Consider the following 27,003-nt stretch of genomic DNA (forward strand, 5'->3'; position numbering starts at 1 on the left):
GGGCAGGGGAGGGGCACAGGCATAGGAGTGGTGGGGCCTAGCCAGGATTTCTGTGCGAGGTAAAGGCGGAGAAGAGTAAAAAGGGGGCCCAAGGCTCCCTACTTGGATTCTGTCCCACTGAAAAGCGTGCCCAGCGTGAGGGGAAGCTGGCAGAAGCCGCCGTTCAACACCATGTCATGTCAGCCAGAGGGCTGCACGGACCTGGAGCGGCTCGGCCCAGGGGGAGGCGGGAGGTCTGTGCATCATCCACAAACAGGTAATTACATCCCGGCAGTGACTCCTTCCTTCCCGGCAGACGCCAGTGGCAGGCAGCGGGAAAGGCTGTTCACAGATGCCTTTTTCCCTTGAACAGGCTTTTTTGCCTGATCCCTGGTGTGCAGGCACCAGTGGGGAGAAGAAAGCCTTGTCAGCTTGCCTCCAGGCAGCCGAACAGGACAGCGGCTGCAGCAGGATCTGAAGAGGCAGGCCACACATGGGCTGTCGCCGTGTCCCCAGAAGGTGCTGCCACGCCGACTCCCGTGTCTTCCCTACCCCCGGAGACCTTCCTCGGTGCTTTCCAACAGCTGCCTGCCAGCCCTGTGCTTGCTGGCTCTGCACGAAGCAGAACATTGACAACCAGGGCCGTCCGAGATTACGAATAGTCTGCCTGCAGAAGCGGCCCGCCTGCACCCTGCGGGGCGCGCGAGGACAGGCAGAGGGCCTTCTTGCAAGGACGTGCTGTGTGGCCCTGGCAGTCCCAGATGCAGTCTCTGTCTGATTTCTCTGGCATCCACGCAGCCCACGGGGAGGGAGCACTTTGGCCATATCACAGCATCTGTCTTGTAAAACCATTATTGCAGAGTTCCCCAGTCGTGAGCTTGCCGGCAGCCCTCTCCAGTGGCAGCCCTAACCTGGAGGTCAGATACGCAGTTCTGTGTGTAGACAGCAACGTGCAGCGTTCTTGCCCTTCCTGGTGTTTTTGTTTGCTTGCCTGGCTTTTCCTTAAAAAGGGTTTCCAAGGTTGGAGGAGGGTAGAGCTCAGTCGTAGAAAGCATGCTTAGCATGCCCAAGATCCTGGGTTCCCCAGCACCTCCACCTAAAAAAAGGAGGGGAGCACGGATTTCTGGGCAAAAGCCCCTTTGCCAGCTCCTGCTAGCTTGGTTGTCATCGAGAGTAGTTTAAAATGCAGGGTCTGGGTTCGAATGTGAGTTTTCCTCTTACTGGCTGTATGACCTTAGGCAAGTCACTTTACTTCTCCAGACCTCAGCTTGCTCATCTGAAAAATGGGATGATAGATTTATTTTTATTGTGAGGATGAAATAAGATAGTGTACTTAAAGCATCCAATGTAGTGAGAGTCATTAAGTAAATATCCGTAAAGGAGACCTATTGGTATGTGTACTAAGCTACCACTCGCTGCTCTAACAAAGAGGCCTTGAGAGCTCAAAGACTTCTGGCACTAGAAGTTACCCTCCACATGCACTCCCAAGGGAAGTTACACAGTAGATGTTTATTTCTTAATCACATCCCAACATAATGTATAATTGACGGGGAGCCAGGCAGGGGCCTCTGCTTTCACCATCACCTGGGGGTGCTTGATGGAGGTGCTGCGTCTTCTATATGTGGAGTCAGGGTCATCCTTGTTGCTGACCCGGAAGGGGAATGTGGAGGCTCATGCATGAGGCTTTTCTGGGCCAGGCCTGAAAGTGGCAAGTTCTTACTTCAGCCAGACATTCTCTTGGCCAGAATGTGGTCATCTGGCCCCACACATCTGCAGGGGGGCTGAGAAGTGTAGTCTGGGTATGAGCCCAGGAGGAAAGGGGAACAGGTTTGGTGAAAAGCTGGCCGCCAGGCTTCTGTAGCTTGTTGTTGTGGCCCCAGGCCTTGTGGGGCCGCTGGGATGCAGACGGCAGGCAGAGCCCTCAGTTCATAGGATGGTGTGGCTGGGCTGGCCAGCCCTCTGTTCACCAGCAGACAGCCATACTCAGTGATCTCCTGCCACCCGGGCTGCTGCCCATTCCCCAGCCAACACTTGTGTGTCGTGGGTAGGAGAGACGAGAGGGCAGATAGGTGACCAGAAAGGCCCCTAGTCAAGGGGGTTGACTTCGGCTTCACCTAGAACAGGCGGCTTGAGCACACACCTGCCCTTGGGTCCTTCACCGTCATCCCGGCCCTTCCTGTAGGCCTGAAGCTCAGATTGACCCAGCCGGCTCGAGGCCTGTGGCATCCAGCCTTGGACAAGGCCCAGGGCCTCCCTGGGCTGGCAGGATAGAGGGCTTTCCATTTTCACAGATGTGACAGGATGTATGAGTTTCCTGTGGCTGCTGTAACGAATGACTGCAAACTGGGTGGCTTAAAACATCAGAAATGTAGTCTCTCCTGAATATTTTGAAGGCCAGAAATCTGAAATCAAGAATGTCAGCAGGGCTGCTCTGCTTCTTCTAGAGGCTCTAGGGGAGGGTCCTTCCTGCCGCTTCCAGCTCCTGGCGACTCCAAGTGTCCCTGGGCTTGTGGCCACGCCCCTCCAGTCTCTGCCTCCGTCTCCACCTGGGCTTTTTCACTTGCGTGTCTTCTCCTCTTTCTCTTTTAATAAGGCTACTTAACCATTGGATTTAGGGCCCACCCTGATAATCCAGGATGATCTCATCTTGAGATCCTTAACTTAATTACATCTGCACAGACTCCTTTCCAAATTAAGGTCAAATTCATGGTTCCAGGTGGACATATCTTTTGGTGGGCCACCATTCAGCCCATCATTACATGGGGCAGGTGGAGGAGGCTGCAAGAGGCACAGTTAGACCCCTGAGACGGGACAGCACTCCCTGGATGGGGCGTGCTCTGGAGCCCCTGGGTACGAGGAAAGCAAAAGTGAACACACCAAGATGGAAACGAAGCCTGGGTCTGCAGACGTCACCCTGACGGGACATTAGTTCTCCCTTTCTCTCCCAACGTCAGACTTGCTTATCTTGAGACAGAACATTCACACACATCCAGTCACCTAAAGACCAGAGCCGGACGAAGGGAGAAAGTGGGTGTGTCCGCTCCCTGCGTGCCCTGGGGTGAGTGACTTCACCTCTTGGGGCCTCAGCATCCTCATGTACAGAATGGGGTGATGGTCGGTGTAGGTCTGCCGCGGGGGATGGGGGCAGGTTCCAGGTAAGATAACATCCTTAGCAACACACGTAGCCCGGAGCCCTGGGTGTGCCGAGGCCCCCCGCCATTGTGGCTGCTGTTTTCGCTGTTACCACTGTTACCCAAAACATCGGCGTAATTTCCAGGTCTGTTTACAGAGTCCTCACTCTGTGCTGGACACCAGAGTGGTTACACACCCGCATCTTCCTGGAATGCAGCGGCAATTTCATCCCATTTTCCAGGTGAGGAAACTCAGGTGGTGACATCACTGCCTGAGGGCACACAGTGGGTGGGAGCCCAGCTGGAATTTGAACACTCTGGTCTGTCTGACTCCACACCTCGGAAGCATATGGACATGGACTCTGGAGCCAGCTCAGCTTCAAACTGCCATTTACCCACTGTGTGTCCTTGGGCAAGGTGCTCAACCTCTCTGTGCCTCATCTAGAAAATGGAACTCCTAATGGTGACCTTGAACACAGTTGTTATGAGGATCCAATGAGCTATCCATGAAAAGTGCTTAGAACAGCAACTGGCGCAGACTGAGTGCTCAGGGAACATCAGCTGGCATAATTATCCTAGAGAGGGAAGTGGAGGGGGCAGTGAAATGCCCAAAGGGGCATTTCAGGTTAGCCATGTGGCCTCCCAGCCTCCCCTCTCCTCCCTTCCCTGGAATCCTTGGGGAGGTCGCTGCCTGGCCTGGGCAGCCACAAGAGTTTCAATGGGTAGAGAGAGGCAGTGAGCTCTGGGGCTCAGAGCCGGACACCCCATCGCTGCACACTCCAGACCCCGTCCGCAGTCTGTGTTCTCAGCACGTGCTGGGAGACTATTTTTATTGCATTCAGCTGATGCTCTTGGCTGGCTAGGCTGTCTCCATGCTGTGGCAACAGTAGCCCCACTAGAGGGAGTCTGGGGCCCCTCCATTTTGAAGGTGCAGCTGGGGAGAGTGGGAAGGAGGGGGCCCCCCTGCACCAGTGGGGGTCTAGTGGGCCACACACCACCTCCAGGGAAGCAGCCAGCCCCCGGCTTGTTTCCCCATCGAAAGATGAAGTGGTTTTCTTTGCCTTCCTTGACACTGCTTGGAGCTTCCCTCTGACCCTGGGTTGGCTGGCAACCTGGGCAGGTGTCTTCGGAGAGGTGGGGATGAGTTTGCCCTTCGGTGGCCTCAACTGTCAGAAGGGACACTGGAGACTCAGCTTGCACCGATCGCTGCCTCTTTTCTGTAAGTGCCCAACTGCTCCCCAGAAGTGAGCTGACAGAGCAGGAGGACAGGGTATTGCCATGGCCAGGCTCTGAGAGAGAAGAGGGGATGGAGATGGTATTCCAGCCTTGCAGAGAATCCCACTGAGCTGAAATCCTCTGAAAAGTGTTATCCTTCTCACCTAGGCACCTGACAGCTGGCCCAGGTGTGGCCCAGATTGGCTGCCCCTCCCACCCGCAGCCAGTCTATAGGCACCACCACAGGAGGGGTGACTCCCCTGGAAATGAATGGCCTTAGTGATGGGTTCCAAAAACTCCAGCCAAGCCACAAGGGCCGGTGGGAAAGGGAAAATCCTTCCAGCTCCCCCGTTCAGCCACATTATGGCAAACAACCGAGCCATTCAGTGGAGAGTCAGCCTGTTAAGCAGGCTGCTTGGCATGGCAGGGGTTGCTTTATATTTTTCAGCTGTTTTGGCATCAGGTTGGGAGCTGCGGTGCAGCCACCCTTCCATGGTAGATCTCATATTTTCCTCCCTTACACATGTCCCTGTCACCAGGAAATGTCACTAACCTCCTTTGAGCTATCAAGACCCAGGGCCCAAGGAGGCTTAGGGTATCACTAGAATCTTAGTGCTCACCTCCTTCCCAAGGGAGTGGCCAAAAGCAATTAGGGCTTGGCCTGAGCATTTTGAGATAATTTGATGCAGGCGTTCAAATACTTACTGGTGGGGGAATGTCTGCCTTTTGACAGGGAAGCAAAGATAAGCGGTGCTGGTCAGCCAGTGTGGGGTCTCCCCTTCTCTCTGCCTCCTACTGCTTTTAATGCTCACCCACCAGCAGCGAGCCAGGCCCCGATGCTCTCCAAGGCTTTGCCATGCCTCTCCTCCCACAATTTCAGTCTTGGTTGGCCCTGGAGCAGCTGTCTCCAGAGGGCCTTGCAGAGAAGCCGGGTGGTTGGAATTTGAACTAGAGACCCCCATTGCCAGCCCCCAGTCTGGGAGCATTCTCCACAGGTGGCTCCCAGAAGGCAAGCTTCTTTCTGACACCATCTTCACCACTTTAGTAGGGGAAGGGAGGCGCCCAGCAGATTGGGGGACCATCCCTCCCTCTGTACCCTGCCTGTGATTGGCCCATAATTACAGGTTTATTGCCTGTACAGCTATTGTGTAATGACATGTTTTCAAATTAATTTTTATGGCTCCTGCCATTAGCATATACAGTAGAGGAAGGTTCGGTATTAATTGCTACTGTTGTTCCTGTAATCCCCGAGAATTAAAAACCAATAAAAGAATGACAGAAGAAGCTGATAGTTTAGAGTCTTTAAAAAATAGTTGTATTTTTCTCCCCCAAGCAGAATCAGAGATTCCCTAAGTTTCTAAGGGGTCTGGGGGGTGGGGCAGCTCACCCTGGCTGGCTGATGCGCGCCTTGGTGTCCCCTGCTCCCAGAGAGGCGCAGATTATCAACTGGACGGGTGCTAAATGGGTGCTAAATAGCTGGGAGGTGAAAGTGGGGACTGAAGCAGAGGCCGATCCGGGGGCGGGCGGCAGGTGTTAGACCCGGACCCTGCCGTGCCAGGCCGTCGTCTCCCTCGCAGGGCCGCCAGCGGCGACGGGCGCAGGGGGAGGCGCAGGGAGCGCCGAGCGCGCCGCCACGCAGCCCCGGAAACAAAGGGCCGCCGCCGCCGAGGGCCAAGCGCGACCTCCGGGGTCAGCGCGGGGCGGAGCGGCCAGATGCTGCCGGCGGCCCCGAGCGGCCGGTTTCCTCCAGGTCGGCAGCCCCGGGGCCCTCCCCGGTGCCCGTGCGCGTTCGGCCGCCCGCGGGGAGGGGGCGCCGGGCGGGGCGCCGCGGGGAGTGGGGCATTAAAAGACGCTCCTCGCACCCGCGGCGGCCCAGCGGGCGAAGGCAGCCGCCTGCGCGCTGCACCCACCCAGCTGTTTGGTGGTGGCGGGGAAGAGCGCCACCCCTCCCCTTGGCTCCGAGCGCTCCGCCCAGCCCATTTAAGATTTTCTGGTGGGGTGGACGTGGAGTGGGGGTGTGGTGAGTGGCATAAAGGGTCAAAGGGCACGCGGGGTCCGCCCACCTCCTCCAATTTGCCCTCCAGAGCTCTCCTCTAGAGTATCATATTCCAGGAGTCCAATTGTCACCTGAAGCCCTCGAGTTTAGCAGGGACCCCAGCTTCTGCTTGGGACCCCTAATTTACGCAGCGGCTGGAAAGCGTTGGCAGGAACCCAAGCCTGGCGTGACCCTGGTGCCCCTCGGTGGGTACCTGCAGGCTCAGGTCCGTTCCTCAAACGAAGGTGATTGTACCTGGGGTCAAAAGGTGACCCCTTAGTGTTACCAAGTCGTGATTCCGGCTGGTTGTGCCACTGAGGAGCCCTTCAGAAGGTAAAAGGGCTTGAAAATAAATTGTCACATCAAGAGGCAGCTGTGCAGCGCGCGTTGAAGTGTATGTGGGGCGGGGCGTGGGTAAATGGATCCTGTCTCTTTAAAATCGCTGGGCTGGACAATGAGTGCACAGGATGTGGTTTGGCGGCAGGGTTTTTTCCCCTTCGATTTGGGGAATTATCACATGGGGCCTTCTTGAGCTGGTGTGAAAGAGAGGCGGATGGGGAGGAGGGATCCAGTCTCCACACTCACTTACACACACTCTGTACAGTTGGTCGTTTTCTTAAACCAAATTAGCTAGGGCTCTCGTTACTATGGTGCAGCCGGGGCTTGCAGAATCCCAGTAATAGCATTTATTAGGTCTATTTGCCTGGAAGCATGCCTTCCCGGATCTGATAATGCACCAGTGCAGGGAGAGTGTGGGAGATGGTATCAAGCATTTGATTACACTTGCAACAGGGATTTTTAAGGGGTGGGGTGAGGAAAAGAAAGGGGAGAAAGAAGCCGCTCGCCTTAGGAGCTCACCCTGGGCCGGTGCAGTGTGTTTCCGCAGCCCGGTGTGGGTTTCACAAAAGGCGGGCCAGAGCTCCCGGGGCACGATTTGGGGATCCTCCTCCCAGGCCCCAGCGGCGAGTGAACTCCTCGCTCCCGCAGCTGTCAGACGTGGGTGGGGAGGGAGGGAGGACGCACGGGCGGGCGGGCGGCCAGAGCGCGGAGTTGGGCAGCCGGAGGGGGGGACCGGCGGCGCCCGCAGCCGCCCACAGTTTGCAAACGGCCCCTGCTTTGGGGCAGAGGGGAGCACCCCGCCTCCAACAGCAGCACCCTCCCCGCCTTAGGAGAGGGGAGCCCAGCTCTCCGCGCCCCGATCCCGATCCGCATGGATCTGCTGCCCGGCTCGGCGGCAGCGCGGGGGGAAGCTCGCAAGTGAAACTATTATTATCGCCCTGTGAAGCATGGAGCTCTTGGAAGATGCCGCGTAGAGACGGAAGGAGCCGCCGCCGCCTGCAGCCGCCCCGCCGCTGCGCCCCTACCCTTTCGCTTTCATTAGGGGAGACAAATCTGCTGTCAGGCAGCCAGCTTTCCAATTTACCGATAATGATTCTTGCATGAAAATTGATCGAGGGTCTCTCCACCGCCGTGCGCTCTCGCCTGCCCGCTCTCCTCCTGGCTCCTTCTGCCCGGGCGCCCAAGCCCCCGCGAGTTCTTTCTCCTTCCCCCACCCTTGCTCTCTGAGTCAGTGGTGGGACGCCGGGCCAGGGAGATAACCAAAAAAAAAAAAAAAAAGTGGGGGAGGTGGTGTTGGTGGCGAGAGGGGGAGGGGAGCCGGCTCCTCGGCCTGCTTTCTTCTGCCCGAGACTTGTTTGCAATCGCTGCCTCTTTTATTTACGAGAAGAAATCTCCCCCTCGGTACTTCTTGGCTGTTTGGGTATTAATTTTCTCCTCTCCCCTCCCTCTCCCCACCCCCTCCTCTCCCCCACCCCGCCCCTCCTCACCCAGTAGCTAAGGGGAAACGAAAACAAAGCCGATTTCTCCTTGGCAACAAGAGATACCCCCTCCCGCCGCCCCCCCCCTTCCTTTTTCCTTCTGGTTCTGAACGTGAAACCCTGTTGGAAACAGGTCCCTTGACCCTCGCCCTTGACATTCAAATGGCTGAATGGAGGAGAGATTGCTACTCGCACGTCTTGGGGGCTGCTTCTCTCTCTCTCTCTCTCTCTTTCAAATGAGTAATCCCTGAAGATCTTAACCCCCCAATTTCCTCACCCTCACCTCCCCCCTTTATTTTTCTCGCGCTCCTCTCCGCTCTCCCGCCTGCTTTCCTCCGCCGTGCGCCCCCTCCTTCTTTTATTTGCATCTCAAGTCCAAAAGGCAGAAAATACACACGCGGCGAAGACACCGGGCAGCCGTGGAGGCTCCAGCCCTTCCTTGGTCGTCAGTTACCTCATTGTGGATCTGCCAGGGCCAAGGTGGCCGAAACTGCTCGGGTGCTGGCTGGAGAGAGAGCCTTGTGATCATTTCAGGGAGAGAGAAAAAAAAAAAAAAGACTGATTTTTTTTCCCGTCGCTGTCAGGATCGCTCTTCTGCCTTTATTTTATTGTTTTGGACATTTTTGAGCGCCGTGGCTCGGACGGCGCTTTTTGTCTCCTCACTGGGTTTTAACATTTTTTTCCTTCTTCATCCCTCTCTGGCCACTATGGAATTCTAATCTGAAACATGTTTGGATTGAAGCCTCCTCTGTATTACTTACCAGGTAAGCGAGCTCTGTGCGCCTCCCCTGGTCCCGCGCGGCGCCGGCGCGCCCCAGACCCCCACCCCACCCGACCCCTCCAGATCCCCCCGGCCTGGGTCGGGGCCGTGGGTCCGCCGAGCCCCCAGCGGACCAGCAGGCGCGCGCGGCCCCCGCTGCTCCCGCTACGGTCCGGCCGGCGGTGTGTGCGCTACGTGCGGCGAGGAGCGCCCACCCGGCCCGCCGCCCGCTTCGCGCCGCCGCCGGGGGTTGCGCGTCTCGCTCCTTTTGTCTGCCCGGAGCCGGCTCCGTGGCGGCGGCGCAGCGAGCGGCCGGGGCACTCAGCCTTCCAAGGTGAATTAAGCACCGGGTGTGAAGTTACTTTCCTGCAGGCCGCCGCGATCGGGTAGCATGCGCCCCCCACCCCCGCCCCCAGTCCCAGGGCTTATTTTCCTCTCCCTCCAGCCAGCCCCTTGCGCGGTCTCCGCGTGAGCGTGGTGTCTTCCCCCCACCGCCCCCCTTCCTGCCTGGGATTCCCTGGAAGGTTTTGTGCCTGCCGAGATCGGAGGAGAGGGCCGGGGGAAGCTCTGGAGAGTGGTTGGCGTGTCTTCCTGTTTCCCTAACCTTCCTGAGCGCTGACAGCAGCCTGCCCTGTAACTTTCTGTTTCGGGGAGAGTCGCGCTTGCAGCCCAAAGAGGAGGAGCGGGGGTGACAGCCGGAGGTTTGGGGAACCCCTCTTCTGTCCACCTTATTTGGACTTCGAAACCTTAAAAATAATTACATGTAGGCTAAAGAGAAGCTGGTGAGCCACAGTTCCTGGTGAGGGGGGTGGGAATCTTGGCGATCCCTGGGGCCCTCCCCGCAGCTGCGCTGTCACCCCCCCCCAGTGCCCCATGGGTCGGGAGTAACTCACCAGGCCTGTCCCTGGTGTGCCACGTGACCCCAGGTCAGGCAGGCTGGTCTGCGTATGACCGCTGGTCCTAGGAATGAGCTGTTTTTATTTCCCTTTCCTTCCTTTGAGAGTTTTATCTCCCCTGGGCGTTGACACACATTTCCTATAGAAGTTGGGGCGTCTGTGGATTTGGGGGTGGGGAGACGTAGGGGTGCTGTAGGGAGGAGAGGGGAAGTTCCTGGGCTTTTCATGTTGGGGCTTGGAAAATTCTGCAGAAGAGGCTGCCGGTAGAGGTTTATTTCTGAACTGTTTTGCTGGGGAAAGGTGCACGTGGCTGGGTGCTGGGTTTTGGTTTCTTTCCCTCTGTGTTCAGAAGCCCCTGTCACTTTGGCTGTGGCTCCCACTGCTGTTCTGGATCCCCCGGGAGGACTGTGGGGGAGGGAATGGGCCCAGGCAGGACCCAGCTCTGAGAGATTTGGTCCTGAATCAGGGCAAACATTTCTACCAAGTTGAAAGAGTAGGGGGAGGCTAGGAGGGAAAAGAAAGTGGGAAGGACTTCTCAGTTCTGTGTGAAGTCCGCACGTTTACCCTTTGTGAGTTTCTCTGTGGCTGTTTTGGGTCCCTAGCCCTTCCCAGGAACTGACAAGGTCTGTGTCTCGTTCTTGGTGTCTCCACCACTTTCAAAGGAAGAATATTCAGGGGCTGCACTCCACCCTTGATCTCTTTTTTCTTTCCTTCACTGCCTGAAATGCAAATCCGGCCCCTTGCTTCCCTCTGTATTACCCTCTGCAGATCCGGTCCGAATTAGAACCGGAATCCCCAATTTACAAAAGGGCTGTGTTCTAACACACGGCCCAGTCCTTGGGCTCAGAGCCTCCTCCCCCCCCCCCCCCCCCGCCCCCAGTCTCTCCCATAGGAAGACCCCAGGTGGCTGAAAGCTGGTGCCTGGTGAGATGCCCCAGGGCCCTTTGAACCCAAGCTGTGGCCCGGCATTCCTGCTCTGGCTGATGTCTCCAGGCGGCCTCCCCTTGGCCTGGGAGCCGCTGAGAAGCTGGCAGGATTCTTTCCTCTTTGTACCTGCAGCGCCGCCCCCAGAGCTGCGCCTTGCCTTGTAGACACTCAGTACATTTGTGGCAAGAATGAATCTTCTTAAGTACAGGGCGTCTTAAAAGCACAGGTGCTTGTAATCTACACCCCACTTCACCTGCCATTGGGTGGCTGCTGGTGCATATTTATTCATCAGGTGACCGATTTTCTATTTACACTGGAAGCCTCAGAGAGAAAAGGAGGAAGTGTCAGGCTAGGATCCAGAGCAATTAAGCAAAATCAATCCTGGCTGGTGTGAAGCCCTGAGCGGCAGGGGGTGAGGGCTGCAGGTCGGGACCCCAGGGAGGTCAGGGCCCGCGTCCTCTCTGCCTGTGGAAGGAGGTTTGTCCTCCCTCCACTAGAGTTTTCTTTTTTTTTTTTCAATTGCCTCACTAGGATTTGTACTTTATAATTTTGCTGTAACAGTGTAGAGGCTTAATTGGGAAGAGCTGTGGTCAAGTGGCTTTGCTTCCCTGGGCTTTGGCCAAGTCCTCTTAGAGTAGTAGAGGGAATAGTCAAAGGAATGACCTGGTTCTCATGAACTTTCCCAGCCCCCTTGCGTGTGCTTTGCGGGAATCTGTCCTGTAAATCTCATTCCCACTCCTGAGCTCAGTGCTGGTGTCTGCCCATTTCACAGATGAGGAATGTGAGGCTCAGAGGAACTAGCATTTGGCCCAGCTCAGAAATGGTGGAGCTGGGACATGAAACTGGCTGCTGCCCGCCATGCTGGCCCGGGAAGCAGGGGCCTGGACATGGCCAACCTGGTGTGCTGGGGCTTCATGGCCTTAGAAGGCTGACACCCAGGTGCTCTCGAGCCTCTGGGACCCTGTTCTGTCCCCTGTCACAGTATCTGTTACCCCAGGGAGCCAGGGCCCAGAACCTGCCTGTACAGCCTTTCCTGGGGGCAGTCCATTCACAGCCACGCTGGCTTCAGGCATGGCTCCCCCTGCTTTGCAGGCCTGAGGCCAGGCACTGTAGGTTTGAGGTCCTGCTCTGCCTCTTCCGAGCCATGACCTTGGGCAGGTGACTTGAGCTCTCTGGGCCATCTGGGAAATGGGGTCTGTAATTGTATTTACCTCAGTATGGACATAAGGCAGGGGGTGGCCATCTGCGTCCCACCACTTGATTTTTGTCAATAAAGTTTTATTGGCACACAGCCATGCCCGTTCTTTTTTGTATTATCTGTGGCAGCTTTTGAGCTATGACAGCAAAATGGAGTAGTTGCGACAAGGCTAGCCAAGCCTAAAATACATTATCTGGTCCTTTACAGGGGAAATTTGCCAACATCTGGTGTCAGAGATTAGAGTGAATCCTTGCACGGCACTCAGAATGGTGCCTGGGGTGAAGTTAACACTTAGCAAGTGATAGCTATAATAATGACTATTATTATTAAGGTGCAATTATTTGCAGAAAGTCACAGGGCTTCTCAGTAGTAGAGCTGGGACTGGAACTCGGGTGTTTGGACCAGGCCTCTCACCCCAACGATGCAGTGTCTGGCCTCTGGTGCTCATTCACTGGTGGGAGGGTTGGGATCTAGGAGAGGACACTTCCTGTACCAGGAGAAGGGGACATGGGCATGTGCAAAAGGAGCTGAGGACCAGTGGGTGGCTGGGATCTCTAAGGCTGCTTCTCAGAATTCCCTCTGTGTGCACATGTGCCCTGCTCCCGCCTTTCCTGAACTCCACCAGGCTGTGAGCTCCATGCAGGGGGACTGTGTGTTTCTTAAAAGGTCTGACTCAGCATCAGACCAATAATAACAATAATAAAAATGATAAGGAGGAAGTGGCAGCAGTCACTTTTTATATGGCGCCCACTCCATACCAGACATGGTGTTAATGGAATCCCACTTGTCAGATGAAGAAACTGAGGCACAGAGAGGTGGAGGTCACATGGGCAGTAAGCGGTACAGCTGGGCTTTGACCCCAGGCAGTCTGGCTCCATAGTCTCTGCTTCATAAATATTTGTTGAACGAGTGAGGGAGGGAGTTGCCGTTGGTGTTGGCGGTGGCGCCCTGCCGGCCCCCTTATCTTGTTCCTGGAGTTCGTGGAGGGAGTACTCCTCGGCTGTCAGCTGACCCCACCCTGGCCCCATGCTGAACTCTCGGTGACCCGGGCTTCCCCTGTAGATTTACTGTCCACTGCTGGGAAGGACACTCCAGATTTTCCAGTGAGGAAACTGAGGCCCAGAGAGGGCTGGGACTTGGCCCAAAGCCACACAGCCCGTTGGTGTCTGCTATCAGAGAATCTTGGTCTCCCTAGAACATTTTCCATGCCCCCAGGTCCCCCCCAAGGGTTAGCTGGCCCAGACCCCGCTCTCCACATCCTTGGACAGAGCTTGCGAGAGGCAGGCTTCCCCTGCTGGGGGCTGAGGGTGCCCAGGAAGGTGAACTGAGGCCCAAGTGGCCTATGAGGAGCTGCCTAGGCTTTACTTTCACCCCCCAGACTGCTTCCAGGAAGCCCTGGATGAGGCTGCAGGTGCGAACAGGCCGGAACCGTGGGCCTCTAGCTGCCAGCGCCCAGATCCTGGGGTGCCACCTCAGGAGCTGAAGCTGGGTGGGGGGGCGGGTTGACCGCAGTTGCCAGCGGTGACCAAGCTCACGTATGGCTTTGGCTCACTGTCAGAAGCTGCCGGGCCACGAGCAATGGGCTATGGCTTTGGGGGCGGCTCTGGAACCATCCAGGGTCTGCTTTGGGAGCAGGTTGGGACTAATGGGATCTGAGTCGGGTAAAAGGACAACATTGCTCTTTCAGTTGTGATTGAGAAAGCTGCTTATTTACAGCTCAGAAACTCAGCAGGGACAAGCATTTCGTCTCCCATCTAGCACTTTCCAGGCAGTCACTAATTAATCTTCCGATACCCCTGAGAAATGGGGAGGGGCCACCACATTTCCATCTGTCGGCTGGGAAAGCCAGGGGCCCTTTTGTCCCAGATGTGGCCCAGCCCTTCTCCAAGGGGCCTGGTCTGGTTCCCACCCCCCTGCTCAATTTGGTTCTCATTAAGATTTTTTTTCTTGCTTAAATGTGTTGCTCTGACTCCATGGGTGGGAATCTGATACAGCCCTGTTGCAAACTCTCCTACTTCTTATCTCCTTGACTCTCGGAGTCTGGAGAAGTCTCTTTTATGCTCTTGGAGCAAACAGTCATTTTGCTACCTGGAGTCCTGCCCCAGAATGGGGCAGGGGCAGGGGCAGGGGCAGGGAGGATTCTCTTCCTTCTCTGCCGGGGGAGGTGGAGGGTTGGAGGGCAGCTGGCCAGGGCCACCCAGCTCCCAGAGACAGAGCCAGGGGAAGGATGGAGTGTCTGGACCTGGGCTTGTGTTCCAAGTCCAGGGCTCCATGTCGCTTGTCTGTCTTACCCCGAAAGTGGACATGTGTGAATGGAACAGCCCCCCTGTGCTTTCTTCTCTCCACAGTCAAGTGCAAATGGGCCCCTCCAGTCATCTAGTCTGCCCTGCATTTTGCAGCTAAGAACACGGATGTCAGAAGACCTTAGGGACCTGTTGACTTCTAATTCTTAGATTTTTGGTGAGATTGGGTTGGTAGATGTGGGCTCTTCTTCTGCTGGGGTACATCCTATCCTAACAGATAGGGCGTTTATCTACTAGGATATTCCACTTTGCAGGAAAAAAATGTCAAGCTTTCATGGCCCCCAAAGTAGTCTTTCCCGAAGGACAGTGGACCCCTCTCTTGGGGGACCTTAGCAAAGCAGTTCCTCGTCTGTGTTTGGAATTGTCTCTCCTTGGTGGTCTAGCTATGCAATCAGCAGAAATTTTGAAGCCACCCGGGCGGGGGGAGGGGGTGGAGTATATTAGAGCGGAAGGGGGAATTTGGGGGTGAGGGAATAAAAATAGATGAGGTGCTTTTTTTTTTTTTAAGAGCTCCATATAGATTTAAAGTCCTTTTGTTAATTTAGGAACATAAAACCGTGTGATGTATAGCTTAGTTTGCTCGTAAAATTACTAAGTGTGGCATATTTAGAGCTGTGAAAGCTTGGGGTAAAAGGGAAAAAAATCAGTGAGAATTTTTTTACAAGTCTTTAGGGGAAATGCTTTTTTTTTCTGGCTTGTTCCCATCGATGCCAGGCCCTCCACAGTCTGCACTGGGGTTGATGGTTGCCCTCAGCCCGGATTACAGCTGGGCAGTGCTTGTTGGGGGTGGGCTGGATTTGAGTTAATCTGGGCCCAGGCCTCACCCCCAGAGCCTCAGCAACGCCAGCCCTAGAGCCCAGGCCCCCGGCGGAGGCCCATGGCCTTGAAGGATCCGTGCCTCCCTGTTTTTTTCCCGGCTCCTCCTACAGAGAGACAGGAAGCACCCTCTGACCAGGTCTGGACCGCTGCCCAGTGGGCATTTGGCCACTTGCTTAATGGCCTGCGGGGTTGGGAGTCACAGAAAATTGGACTTGGAAGGGATCTCTGAGGTCACATAGCCCAGCCCCTCTCTTCTTTCGATTTGGTGGTTACTGAGGGTCAGACACAGCACGCCACCATGGGCCATTAGAACATTGCTTTTCACAGGGAGCACACACATGCATTTGACCTAGTTCTGTCCTCCTGGGACACAAAACAAATCTGGTCCCTCCTAAGTATCACCACCAGAACTGGGCAAGGCTTGCCCCATGGGGAGCTGGGCCCTGTGTTGACCTGTCAGGAACAGTGAAGGAGGTCTGTGTCTCATTCTCAGGTTGCTTCAGGAATACACAAGGAGCGAGATGAGCAAGGATGGAGTGCTCTGAAGTCTCCCAGGATCAATCACCCTTGTGGAAGAAATCCAGGAAGGCTCTGTGGAGGAAGTGGCATTGGAGGCAGGCCTTGGAAGTGAGGGGTGCAGAGGCTGAGACTGGGTAGAAGGAGGCTATTACAGTGAGAAAGAATGAACAAGAATAGGGAAGCCAGTGTTAAGACATTTGGCATGTAGAGTTCACGCCAGGCATGCTAAGAATGGGGCCCTGGGCTGTCTCTGCTTTGGTGGTAGTGGGGGACGTGGATTGAGTAATTCAGGGTGACAAATGTTGCCCAGGGGTGTGTGTAGAAATTTCTAGGAGTGCAGAGGAGGCAATGATTGGTTTTGAGGTAGGGGTGGCGTCAGTATCCAGGAGGCCTCAGAGAGGAGATGACGTTTGTGCTGGCCTTTCTACTCTGAGCACTTGGAAGGGAAGGCCACTACTTCTGCCCTGATTCTTAGAGGTGCCCTCTGGTGGCGGGGCTCTGAAGCCTGTGCGTCCTTTAAAGAGGATGAGGACCCTCCTTGCGGGTGTCCAGACAGCAGGGCCCCTTTCAGACTTGGTGGGTCCTGGACGGGAGGCATGGGAAGGAGAGAGTGAGCGGGCAGGGTGGGGCTCACACAGAAAGCCTTCCCTGGCCGCCCAGGGGACTTTCAAGCCTTTCTCCCTTCTCTGTTCCATCCCGTGTGCCAGACCCTGGAGGCCAGGCAGCAGCCTTGGGACCAGCCCTTGCCCTCAGAGTCTGGGCAGGGTGGACAGGACCCAGATGGTGGGAAGCAGCGATGACCCCGGTGGGGCTGGGCCAGGCCCCTGGGAGATGGTGGCCCTTGCACTGCACCCCAGGGCCAGAAGGATAGTTTTTGGGGAGGGGAGAGCTTGACGAGGAGGGATGATGTAGTGTGGTGGGAAGAGAAGCCAGTGGGTGGGTTGAACCGCACTGGGGGGGGCTTGAATGTCATGAGGCCAATGCTGTAAGTGGGCGGGAACCCAGGGCTTTAAAGTAGCCAAGTCCATCTGTTTATTCCATACATGTTTATGACATGCCAGGCACTGGCCAAGGCACACGGAGTACAGCCAAGAAGCTCCCAAGAGCCGTGCCCTCTGCTTTAGCAATGAGCATGTGGTTCTGTATCCCACAGTGCTGCCTGTGGAGAAGGCAGGGGGTAGCCAGGGTGTGGGCAGAGGGTGGCTAGAGAGGCCAGAGACCTGAAGACAGGGAGGTGTTAGCCCTGGAGAGAGCTGAGGGGGAGATGTCCAGGCAGAGGGTCCAGCATGTGCAGAGGCCCTGAGTCCTCGAAGGGCATGAGCCATGGGGAGAGGGTGGAGGGGAGATGGAGCTGGGAGTTGGGGGGTGGGGTAGGTGGTACAAATTCAGCAGCTCCTCTGGCTGCAGAGCTAAGAGAGAGTCCAGGCGGTCAGAAGGCAGTAGGGAGACCAACGTAGAGGTGACTGCTGCGGCCTCAGGCCAGACAGGTGGCGGCTGGACCAGACTGGCAGCCTGGAGGCAGCGAGAGGTGGGGGGCCTGTCCCATCTGTTTTAGGAAGGTGGCCCTGACAGCCTCCCTCCTGGAAGCAAACTGTCTGCAGAGGTTCCCCTCAGAGTGATGGGGCCCTGCAGGAAGAGAGCAGGGCAGGGGGCCTTTGAGCCCGGACTGACTCTTCTGTGGTTCTCAAAGTGGGGTTCCCAGGCCAGCAGCATTAGCACCAGCTGAGAGGGATTCGAGCTGCAGATTCTCGAGGACCCCTTCACAAGACCTACCGAGGCTAACGCCTCCCTGTCTTCAGGTCTCTGGCCTCAGCGGCCCCCCTCTGCCCACACCCTGGCTGCCCCACGCCTCCTCCTTCTCTGCAGTGGGGTCCGGCAATCTGTGCTCGCGAGCCCTCCAGGAAACTCTCATGCTCGCTCAAGTGTGAGAACTGGTCTAGCACTTCGGCCTGCCTGCAGAAACTGAGCTGGGGCAGCTGGTCCCCGGGAAGTTTGAGAATGGGGTTGTGATTGTCACCGGGGCCCTTAGCTAGAGAAAGGGCAGGGGAGGCTGGCAGCAGAGGGTGTAGAATAACCAGGAAGGGCCTCCTAGGAAAAAAGTGGCATGTGGGTTTCCAGGGCCTGCACTCGGGAGGAGGCAGGTAGCAGCCGGGAGCTGGGGTTCCGTGGTGGCCCTGGCGGCCTCGCCGGCCCCAGGTCAGCAAACTTCTGATGCTGCAGCGCTGGTTGGAACAAAGACTAGGGCGACAGCACTGGGGGCGATCCTGCCTCAGCTCCTGCCTGGCCATGTGAGTCTGGGCAGGTTACTTACTTTCTCTGGGCCTCAGTTTCCTGTATTGTTTGGATTCTGAGGGGCAGGTAATTGGGTTTTTTCATTGATTCCTGCTTGGAGCAGGTACTGGGGATTGAACCTGGGACCTCTTGCGTGCTGAGTAGGCGCTCTACCAGTTGAGCTATACCCTTCCCCCTGGGCCTCAGTTTACTTATCAGTTAAACCTGGCCAATGGCGGGCCAACTTCCTCGGGCTGTCATGAGCATTCGATGGTTCCAGGTTCATCCGTGGAAGCCCAGACCACGTGCTGTAGATCCGCTAGCTGCGGTTACCTTTGGATCCGTAGTTCCCGGCCGTGGACTTCGTGCTGCCTGTGTCCTAGATTCTGGACGGGCGTCAGAGAAGGAGGCCCTTCCCGAGGGGCCTGGCTGAGTCCTGCTTGATGAGGGCAGTGGCCGGGGCAGGGAGGGCATTGCCCGTGGCCCCTGGGGCTGGGCCGGCTGCTTTGCTCAACCTCTTGAAATGGCTGTCAGCCAGCTGAGGCCGTGCATAGCGCTCTGGTCACAAGATGGCAAGTTCTAAATAAGTAAAGAAGAAATGGAATCGCCTTGATTAGATCACCCTGGCCTTTTTCCCACTGCCCCCCACGTCAGAAAATCTATATTGGGTAAACCCTGGGCCCTGAGTCTTACTGGATGGTAGGTGGCGTGGCCAGATCGTCTCTGGTGGAGAATTTCATTTTAATGAATGCCTTCTCCAACCTCCCCACCCCCAGCGGACTCCAGTGTCACCCTCAAGCCAGCAACAGAGCCCACCTCCAGAGGCAGACGGCACCTTGTCTTGTACCCTGGGGCCTTCTTTGAAGCTGCCCGACACTGGTCCCCACCCCCTTGTCACTCTTGTCCTATAATTCATTTAGGATTAGCTTTCAGACCTCCTCGCCGGTCCTAACTTCTGTTGTCTTGGTAACTGTGTCAACCGTTTGCTGGTTTCCCGTGATTATCTGACAAGAGAAAGGGGGAGCAGGCAGGAAACATAAAGGAAGGGGGGGAGGAGATAGTGCTTGGGTCTTAATTGAACTCACTGGAGGGGCCCAGCGGGGTGGGGCTGCCTGCCTGCGAGCAGCTGGGGAAAGGACGGGTGAGGTGAGGCAGGGCTGGCAGCCCACACGGGCTTCTCACCCACTCTGGGAGTGAGTGTCTCGGCCTTATCTGAGAACTTAAGGGCCCAGGGCCAAGGTGTCCCTGTCCCCCCACCACTTCTCTTTTGGGAAGTTTCATGCACAGGCAGATTTTAACCCGTCCTTACTTCTGTATTAACCAACAGGGTCCTGGCCGTGGGTGGGCGGGCCATGTCAACAGTTGGGTGGCCGGTGGGTGGGTCTGCAGGGGACCAGGACTCCCTGGGAGGGAGGGGGACTTCTTAAGCCCATGTGTGGTTATAAAACAGCATAGTTTTAATATGCTCATGGATGTTGTGAGGCAGGAATTCAGAAAGGGCAGGTTGGGAAACCGCTGGTCTCTGCTCCTGAGGCCTGGGGCCTCAGCTAGGGAGGCTGGAAGGCTGAAGGCAATTTGGTGGCTATACTCTGGAGTCATCTGAGGGCCCGTCTCACTTTCCCATCTGGCAGGTGATGCTGTGGCTGCTGGCTGAGGCCTCAGCTGGGGCTCTTGGTCTGAGCGCCTCCATGTAGCCCTTGCACGTGGCTGGGGCTTCCTCACAGCATGGCTGCCTCGGGGGAGCTGTGCTTCCTATATATGGGGGTTAGGGCTCTGAAGACAGGGGTCCTGGCTCACAGGGGGAAGTGGCATGGCCTCCTAGACCTAGCCGTAGAAGTCACATGGTGTCACTTATGCCACATTCTGTTAGTTACAAGTGAGGGATGAGCCCACCGAGGATCAGCTGGAGGAGAGTTAAGCCTGCTGTTTTGATAGGGGCACAGTAAGGTGCTCGAACAGCACGTGGGGTGCAGTCTGTCGTGCACACGCCACCCCCCACCATCTCCATGTCCCGTTAGGTGGCGGCCTTGTCCTTAGCAGGGGAAGGATTCCGTCCTCCTCCAGGGACAGCTTCTGAAGTGTCCTAAGGCAGATCTGGTGGCGCTCCGCGCAGAGGCCTCGGTGAGGGGGGTGCTCAAACCTGGGTGGCCTCCCATGGCAGTGGGAGCCCCCAGTGTCAGGTTCACCAGTCCTGTACACATAAGGGTTGTTTCTCGAGGTAACAGCCTTGTTACTTGTCACAGAAGAAAGACCAGCCCCTCACCAGGACCGGTGGGGAGCCTGGAGTGACTTTTGGGGAGCTGCTAATGAGCTATGTCTGATTTTTATGAAACTCCATGGTAAATTATTAATTTGGGCCAGAAATGAAAGTGTGGAACCAGACAGGCTCATGAATATTCATCCTCGACTTCAACACGCAGGGACTGCTCAGTGGCTGGAGCAGCCAGCGAGACTTGTGACCCAGAAGCGGGCGAGCCGCCCGGGGAGGAGGCTCTTGGGAAACCGCTCGCCCTTCTCTCCCTCAGTTTCTCAGTCCACTGATGGGGCTGATAACTCACATCTCATCAGCACAGTTGCAGCGAGGCCAGCGCCAGGACTGGCCTGGGTGGGGGGGAGCATTAATCAGAGGGCTCCTGACCCACCAAGTTTCACGACAGAGACTGGCATCGCGGAGTCACCGACAGTGATACACTTGCCAGGAGGGAACCCGAGGCCCACGCTCCTCTGCCACTGCTGCTCTCCTGGGATCTCCCAGGAGTCATTGCTGGGGCGCCCCAGGAAGATGAGATGCCCTCTGATGGGCACCCTTTGGTTCTGGCACAGCATCCGGTTGGTGTTACGGAAACTGCCTCCGAGATGGACTCTAACAGGCCTCTGCCATATTGAACCGCTCTGTGTAGTAGGTTGGCATTTCCAGAATGGTTCTGCTGGGATCTGCTCTTCCCTGATGGAGCCTGGCTTCTGAGCATGGGGGGCAAGGCCCTTGGGAGTGAACCCTCTGCCTGTCTGTCTAGCCTGACCTCTGCCCCTCCGCCATGCTTAGTCCGGGCCCACCCATCAGCACTGGGTATTCCTTTCTCTGCGCCCCCAGGCTGTGATGGCAGGAGTGACCCCCTCCGACCAGCTCGTCACATGTAAGGGAGCACAGCCTGCTAGTTGAGCTCGTGGACTCAGAAGCCGGGTGGCCAGGGTTTGAATCCTGGCTCTGCCATTTTTCCCTTGTGAGACCTCGGGCAGGCTCCTGGAACGCTCTTTGCCTCAGTTTACTCAAGTGTAAACCGTGGGGGATGGCACTTCCTGAGCTTGCTGTGAGGAGTAAAGGGGCCTGTGACTTCCAGCGCCCAGCGGGACGCTCGGCGGCGCGGAGCGGGCCCTCTACGGCTGTTCGCCCGCTGTTGGTACTGCTGTTAGCGTGCTTGTCGCCGTCATCTCGTTTCCAGCTGGGACCGGAACTCAGGGCAGGCTCCGCAGGCCTCCCCAGCCCAGCGCTGGAGCACAGGCGGGGGCCTGTGACTGCAGTCTCGTGTCATGTGTGCTTTCCCTGCTTCTCGGGAACCGATGACTTCAGATCGCGCTGTCGCCACAGTGTGCCGCGGGCAGGGCCTGGGAGCCCCGGCGGGCTCGTGTGGCTTTGGTGAGTCTCTGGGGCTTTGCACCTGCCCCCCGCCTGGACTGGCCCGCTTGTGTCGCAGACCTCAGAGATGGCCTGTGTGTAGAGCTGAGGCCACTTCCTGCCTGAGCCCCGGCGGGTGGAGACGGGGGTTTCGATCCCCCACCTGGCAGAGGAGGACACAGAAAAGCGAGGTTTCTGGCGGCTTCCGGGGTTAGAGCCAAGATATGACCTGCGGCCCTGGGTTCCCAGGCTTCACAGGCGGCTCCTTGCAGCGAGCTTTCAGAGACACGGCTCTCAGGGGGCAGGCCGAGCCGCCAGACAGGATTAAATGTGGCCTGTCTGAGTCCCAGGCACACAGGCCTGTTTCGGGGCCTTGTCTGGTCAGGGTGGGGGAGTTCCAGGCAGCCTTGGCCCTCGGTCAGCATTGGTCTTCAAGGCCTTGGCATAGGGGGAGATGCTCAGAGCCCAGGACTTAGGGGAGGCTGCCAAGTGCGTGGTGGGGAGTGGGGGCACCCTGGAGGAGGAGAGATCTCGCCCTTGACCCACCTCTGCCAGCAATGCTCGGGGGCCTCCGGGGTCCCAAGGTCCAGCTCTTGGAGGGCTGACACCTGCTGCGTGACAAAGCCACGGCACTCTTCCCGGCTTGCAGAGAGGGTCATGAAAAGCACATGAGGCTTTGCTTGGTTTATTGAAACCAGTAACTCCACCTGCCTGCCTTTCATTCTGGTTTTGGTGCCTTTGATTCAGGGCTCTGTCACCTCCCAGGTACTTGGGCTCGGAGAGAGGCAGCTAGCGGGTCAGACCGGTGGGGTGAGCCTGGTGGAAGGAATAATAAAGCAAATAGCCTGCAACCAACTTTGTTCTCCTTGCCCTGGTTTGGAAAGATGTTGGCTTCTTGCAACTGCAACTGCTCAGGCAGTTTCTGAGCACCTGCTGGGTGCCAGGCCCGGGAGGGGCTGAGGGGAGGATCGAAAGTAAGTCACAGGTCAGGCTCTGAGGCCCTCCTGGCCACCTGAGAAGGGGAGAGGCTGAGCCACGAGCTGGCTGCAAGCTCTGGGGCCTTAGAAGGAGGCAGGCGACTCCAGGGATTTGGAGAACGGGAAGTTCCCCTTTGGCTGGAGCAACCTGAGAGGGCTTCCTGTAGGAGGTGATGTTGGAAAGAGATTCTCAAGAGTTGTTGGGTTTTGAAAGGGGAAGATGGGGCAAGTGTGAAGGGAGGAGGCACAAATTATACTGTGTACTCAAATGATCTGGGATCTTAAGGGGCAGGTTCTGATTCAAGTGGGTCGAGGTGGTGCCTGACAAACCAGATGGGGACTTTCCCTCCCTTGAGCTCCAAGGTCATCTGCATCCTCCCCAGGCCCGGGTGGCACTGCTGTAGCTGATCCACTGGCCACACTTGGAGTAGCGAGGGGCCAGACCTAGCCACGTGTGGCCACAGAAATGGAAAATTAAATTAATTAAAATGAAACAAAATCAAAACTTCCATTCCTCTGTCACACTGGCCTTACTTCAAGAGCTCGATGGCCGTGTGGGGCTAGTGGCCACCATACTGGACAGTCAGGAAGAGAATATTTCCATCGTCACAGAAAGGTGCATCAGACAGTGCTAGCTTGTGACCTGGGCCGGGGTGGGGGGACGCCAGCAGGGGCCTGGGAAAGCCTTTGAGTCTTCACAGGGAGGGTCTCAGAGCCCGGGGCAGGGGTAGGGGGTGCTCTTTGCTGTGTTGGGACCGTGGGGAACCCCTGGACCTACCTGTAACATTGAACACAGGAAGGATAATTCAGAGGTAACAGGAGCTCAAACGGGTTCCCAGAGCCAGAGCCATTGTGGAGTTCAGGCTGGCAGTGTCACTTGTGGGCGACAGGGCCAGGGAGGGGTGTGTAGGAGCTGGAGAGAGGGTGTCAAGCGCCCATCAGTGGGATGGGGAAGTGAGCTGGGATGGAGGTTGGGGCCAGAAACCACCAAGTGACAGTTTGATGAAGGAAGGAGTGATCTCCGTTGTCAAGTGGCATTGGCTTTGGGGGCCAGGTGGGCCCCGGAGGACCACAGCTCTAGTGATTTACGATGTGCAGATCCACACGCACTTCGTCTCCTGAGCGGGATGTCTCTTTAGAAGGTCTCCAAACGGATTCTCTCTTTCACGTACATGCACGCTTTAGTCCATCCTTACGGCTCCCTGGGAGGCCCAGGAGGATGGGGAGCTTTATTTTCCAGAGCAGGTGAAACGATGTACCCGGAGCACAAACCTGAGAGAAGCAATTCTGGAACCCAGCTCCCCCTCTCCATCCCACTCTGGTTTCTGGGACCGCCCTCAATCCTAGGGGTCCCCGCAGCCACAAGACCTCAGTGACCTCTTCCAGGTACAAGCGCAGATCCCGGAAAGGGACACCTCTGCGTGCCCAGGAGGCTTTCTGTTCGTCTGGGGAATCCGCGTGAGAGGGATCACAGGCAGAAGCCTGGGCGTCAAGGAGGGGGAGTCCTGGACTGGGAAGAGAGGCTTTTGACTGAGTGTTGGGCCTGCCTGTGGGGGTGCCTGAAGTCCCAGGCGAAGGGGTCTAACGGGCTTCCCATGGATTGGTTCCTCCAACCTTCACATTCGCTCTTAGCCAGGCACTGCTATCAACAGCCACATTTGCAGAGGTGGAAACTGAGGCACAGAGAGGTTAAGTGACTTACCCAAGGTCACACAGCCAATAAGTAGTGGAGCCCCTGACATTTGGATTCCAGAGGCAGTAATGACCCCCCTGTTTTCCAGCCTCTCAGTTGTCACCCCCTCCACCTACCTATAGGATCATGGCCCCAGACTGTACATAATGTCAAAACAAGACCCCCACGTGGAGTCCTGCGCACCCAGGGATCCCCTCCCAGGCCTTGCCACCTTGCACGTCTCTGAGTTTCCACTGGCTTTGTAAATTATTGAGAGAGAATTCACATACAGCAGATTTAAAGTCTGCGCTTCAGTGGGTTTTAGTACAAAGTATGCAGCCATCAGCACCATTTAGTCCCAGAACATTTTTCGCCCCAAAAGGAATCCTGGACCCATTTTACACCATCACCCAAGCCCTGGACAACCCCCACTTTCTATCTCGATGCATTTGCCTGTTCTGCACAGTCCATCTATGTGGAATCATACAATACGTGGTCTTTTGTGTCTGATTTTTTTCATTTAACATAATGTCCTCAAGGTTCATTATGTTGTAGCAGGTGTCAGACCTTCATTCCTTTCCGTGGCCAAATACTGTTCCAGCGTGTGGCTGGTATACATTTGGTTTATTCATTTGTCCGCTGATGGACATTAGGGCTGTTTCCACTTTTTGGCTGTTGTGAATAATGTTGCTATGCTCCTATGTGTTGTGTACTATGTGTTTGTGCGGACATGTTTTTATTTCTGGATCACATGGTGGCTCTAGATTTAAGCTTTGGGGCCGCTGACCCTGCCAGACTGTTTTCCTGAGCTCAGTTTTTACTGCTGTGAAATGGAACAGTGTCCCAGGGACCCGCTGTTTTTCTGTCTCAAGCAACTCATTCATTGGAAACTCTATGAAACTAAAGGATGACTTCCACATCTGCTATTCATAGCAACGCCAGGGCTGCCCGGCAGGAGAGGCCAGAGCAGGTGGCCAGCAGCACCCTGGCCCTCACCAGTCCCTTCCTGGGAACTCCCTCCCCTCTTCTGGCCGTCAGTGCTCCACGTGGACTCACTGTGAGCGAGTGTCCCTCCTGCGTTTCTAGGGAACTTCCTAGGAATTTGAGAGACATTTCTCCAAAGCCGAATTCCATAGAAAAAGGGATGAGGGCTGGGACGTGTGGGTGACCTCTGCCACCCACCTCGGGGTGGGGGTTTGGGGGAGAACTTGGGCAGATGCGGTGCTGCCTTCTTGGCTGAGGCAGAAAGACCCCCCCGGGCCCACCAGCTCCCGGAGAGCTGGTTCAGAGAGCCCCCCGCACCCCCTTGGGGCAGGAGCGCCCAGGCCTCCTGTCGGGCTCTGACAGGCAGCCCCCGAGCCTGAGTTTTTCTTGGAGGACGTCCAGCTAGCGCAGAGCTGGTTTGGCCCTGGTGCTCTTGTGGGAGAGAAAGGAAGCTATTGAGGGCCGGTCATGGAAGTTGTAAAATGGATAAATGACCTTCCAGAATGCTTTTCCTCAGCCCTGCAGTGAGAATTCAGCCTGGGAAAATCCCAGCGGCCAGTATTCAGCTGCAGCCCAGAGAGGGAGAGTGACTTGGCTGGGTTCACACAGCAAGTTCAAGCTGAGCTAGGAAGGCTCCTCCTGAGAGCAGTCTGTGCCTTTCAGCAGCTCTGAAATCCTCTCTTGCCCTCTGACATAGCCTCTTCTATCCCATTAAAACCCGAGGCTTAATCCCCACGGGTCAGCAGCAGCCAGACTCTACAGAGCTGCCCCTCCCTCTACAGGACTTGGGGTCACGAGGCCACCAGAGCGATCTGACTGAAGAGATGCCCAAACCAGTTCCTTTCCAGGCATCTCCATCCTGCCTCTAAGGGGCTGCCCGGCCAGCCTGCCAGGAGCTCCCAGGGGAGCAGGTTTGGGAACGTGGCAGGTGCACCTTCCAGAAAGCACCAGGCCAGCCTGTCCCCTTTGCAGCTCTGCTGAGATTTGGGTGGATTTCTCTCATGCTTTCTAGATGCCACTCGTCCTAAGGGTTTCCTCCTCACCCATCTGCACAAGGCGGGAGGTGGCCTGGCGTCTGTCCCTGTCACCCTGGAGACCTGCGGGGGCCCCTCGAGGGATCCGGACAGGGAGGTGGGGATCTGCTGTGGGGGGGACCCCCGAGTGCCCCTGCTTCCAATTTATCGTGGCTGTCTGTGCTCTGCTCTCTCCTGACAAGGCCGAAGCCCCCCTCGCCCCGCCGGCCACTTGCTTAAAAGGTTAATCCCCGACTCCCTGGCTGCTCCCCATACCCCCCTCCCCCTCCTCCCAGCTTTTTATGTTCCAGTTAATTAAATGGGGCCACCTATTGTCAGAAGACAAAGTTAGATATTTATTACACTTTGGGGCTCCCGAATGTCAAAGGTGCACACGGTTTGAAGAAATCTTGGCAGGGAGTAAGCCCGCGCACATGTCTGCAGGGTCCGGGGCGGGCGGGTGGGCAGGCAGGCGGCTGCCACCTCAGGTGACCTGAGTCCTTCCAGATTTAGCTGCCGCTCAGCGCTTGCCACCAGCACACATCTGACTGTGCATGTCGACTGGGGGAGCACGGGCAGAATGGCCAAGAGGTCTGGTCCCGGCATAAACCCCCTGGTTCCGGAGATTACTTCATTGGAAGGAGTGAAAGATGCCGTTAGAATGTATACAGCTCCCCCTTACACGTCTCCCACTGCGGTGGGCACCTGTCTGTGGCCAAACGCCCCGTGTAGACCCAGGCGAGGGGGACACGGCTTCCCCCTCCCTGCCCGCTCTTCGGACCCCCTCCTTGGGGTGTCGTTTTATTTCCCCATTTTCACCTGGGTACTGCCAAAGCAACGTGGCTCATGGTGATGTTTTTTTTTCATGGGGTTG

At 56.6% G+C, this 27,003-nt stretch overlaps 1 protein-coding gene across 3 annotated transcripts in view; it reads left to right on the plus strand.

Annotated features, from left to right (window-relative positions):
* GSE1 (Gse1 coiled-coil protein) overlaps positions 1–27,003 on the plus strand; it is a 172,891-nt gene that overhangs the window by 63,988 nt on the left and 81,900 nt on the right. For 2 of the 3 annotated variants that reach the window (XM_072946736.1, XM_072946746.1), the window contains exon 1: positions 8,304–8,941. The exons of the other annotated variant lie outside the window; for it this stretch is intronic. In XM_072946736.1, the coding sequence (XP_072802837.1) occupies positions 8,905–8,941 (37 nt within the window). In that variant the 5' untranslated portion in view covers positions 8,304–8,904. Of the gene's footprint in view, positions 1–8,303; positions 8,942–27,003 lie in introns of those variants that run through there. 3 annotated transcript variants of the gene reach the window in all.

This window comes from Vicugna pacos, chromosome 21 (genome assembly GCF_048564905.1).
Source record: "Vicugna pacos chromosome 21, VicPac4, whole genome shotgun sequence".
NCBI lineage: Eukaryota > Metazoa > Chordata > Mammalia > Artiodactyla > Camelidae > Vicugna > Vicugna pacos.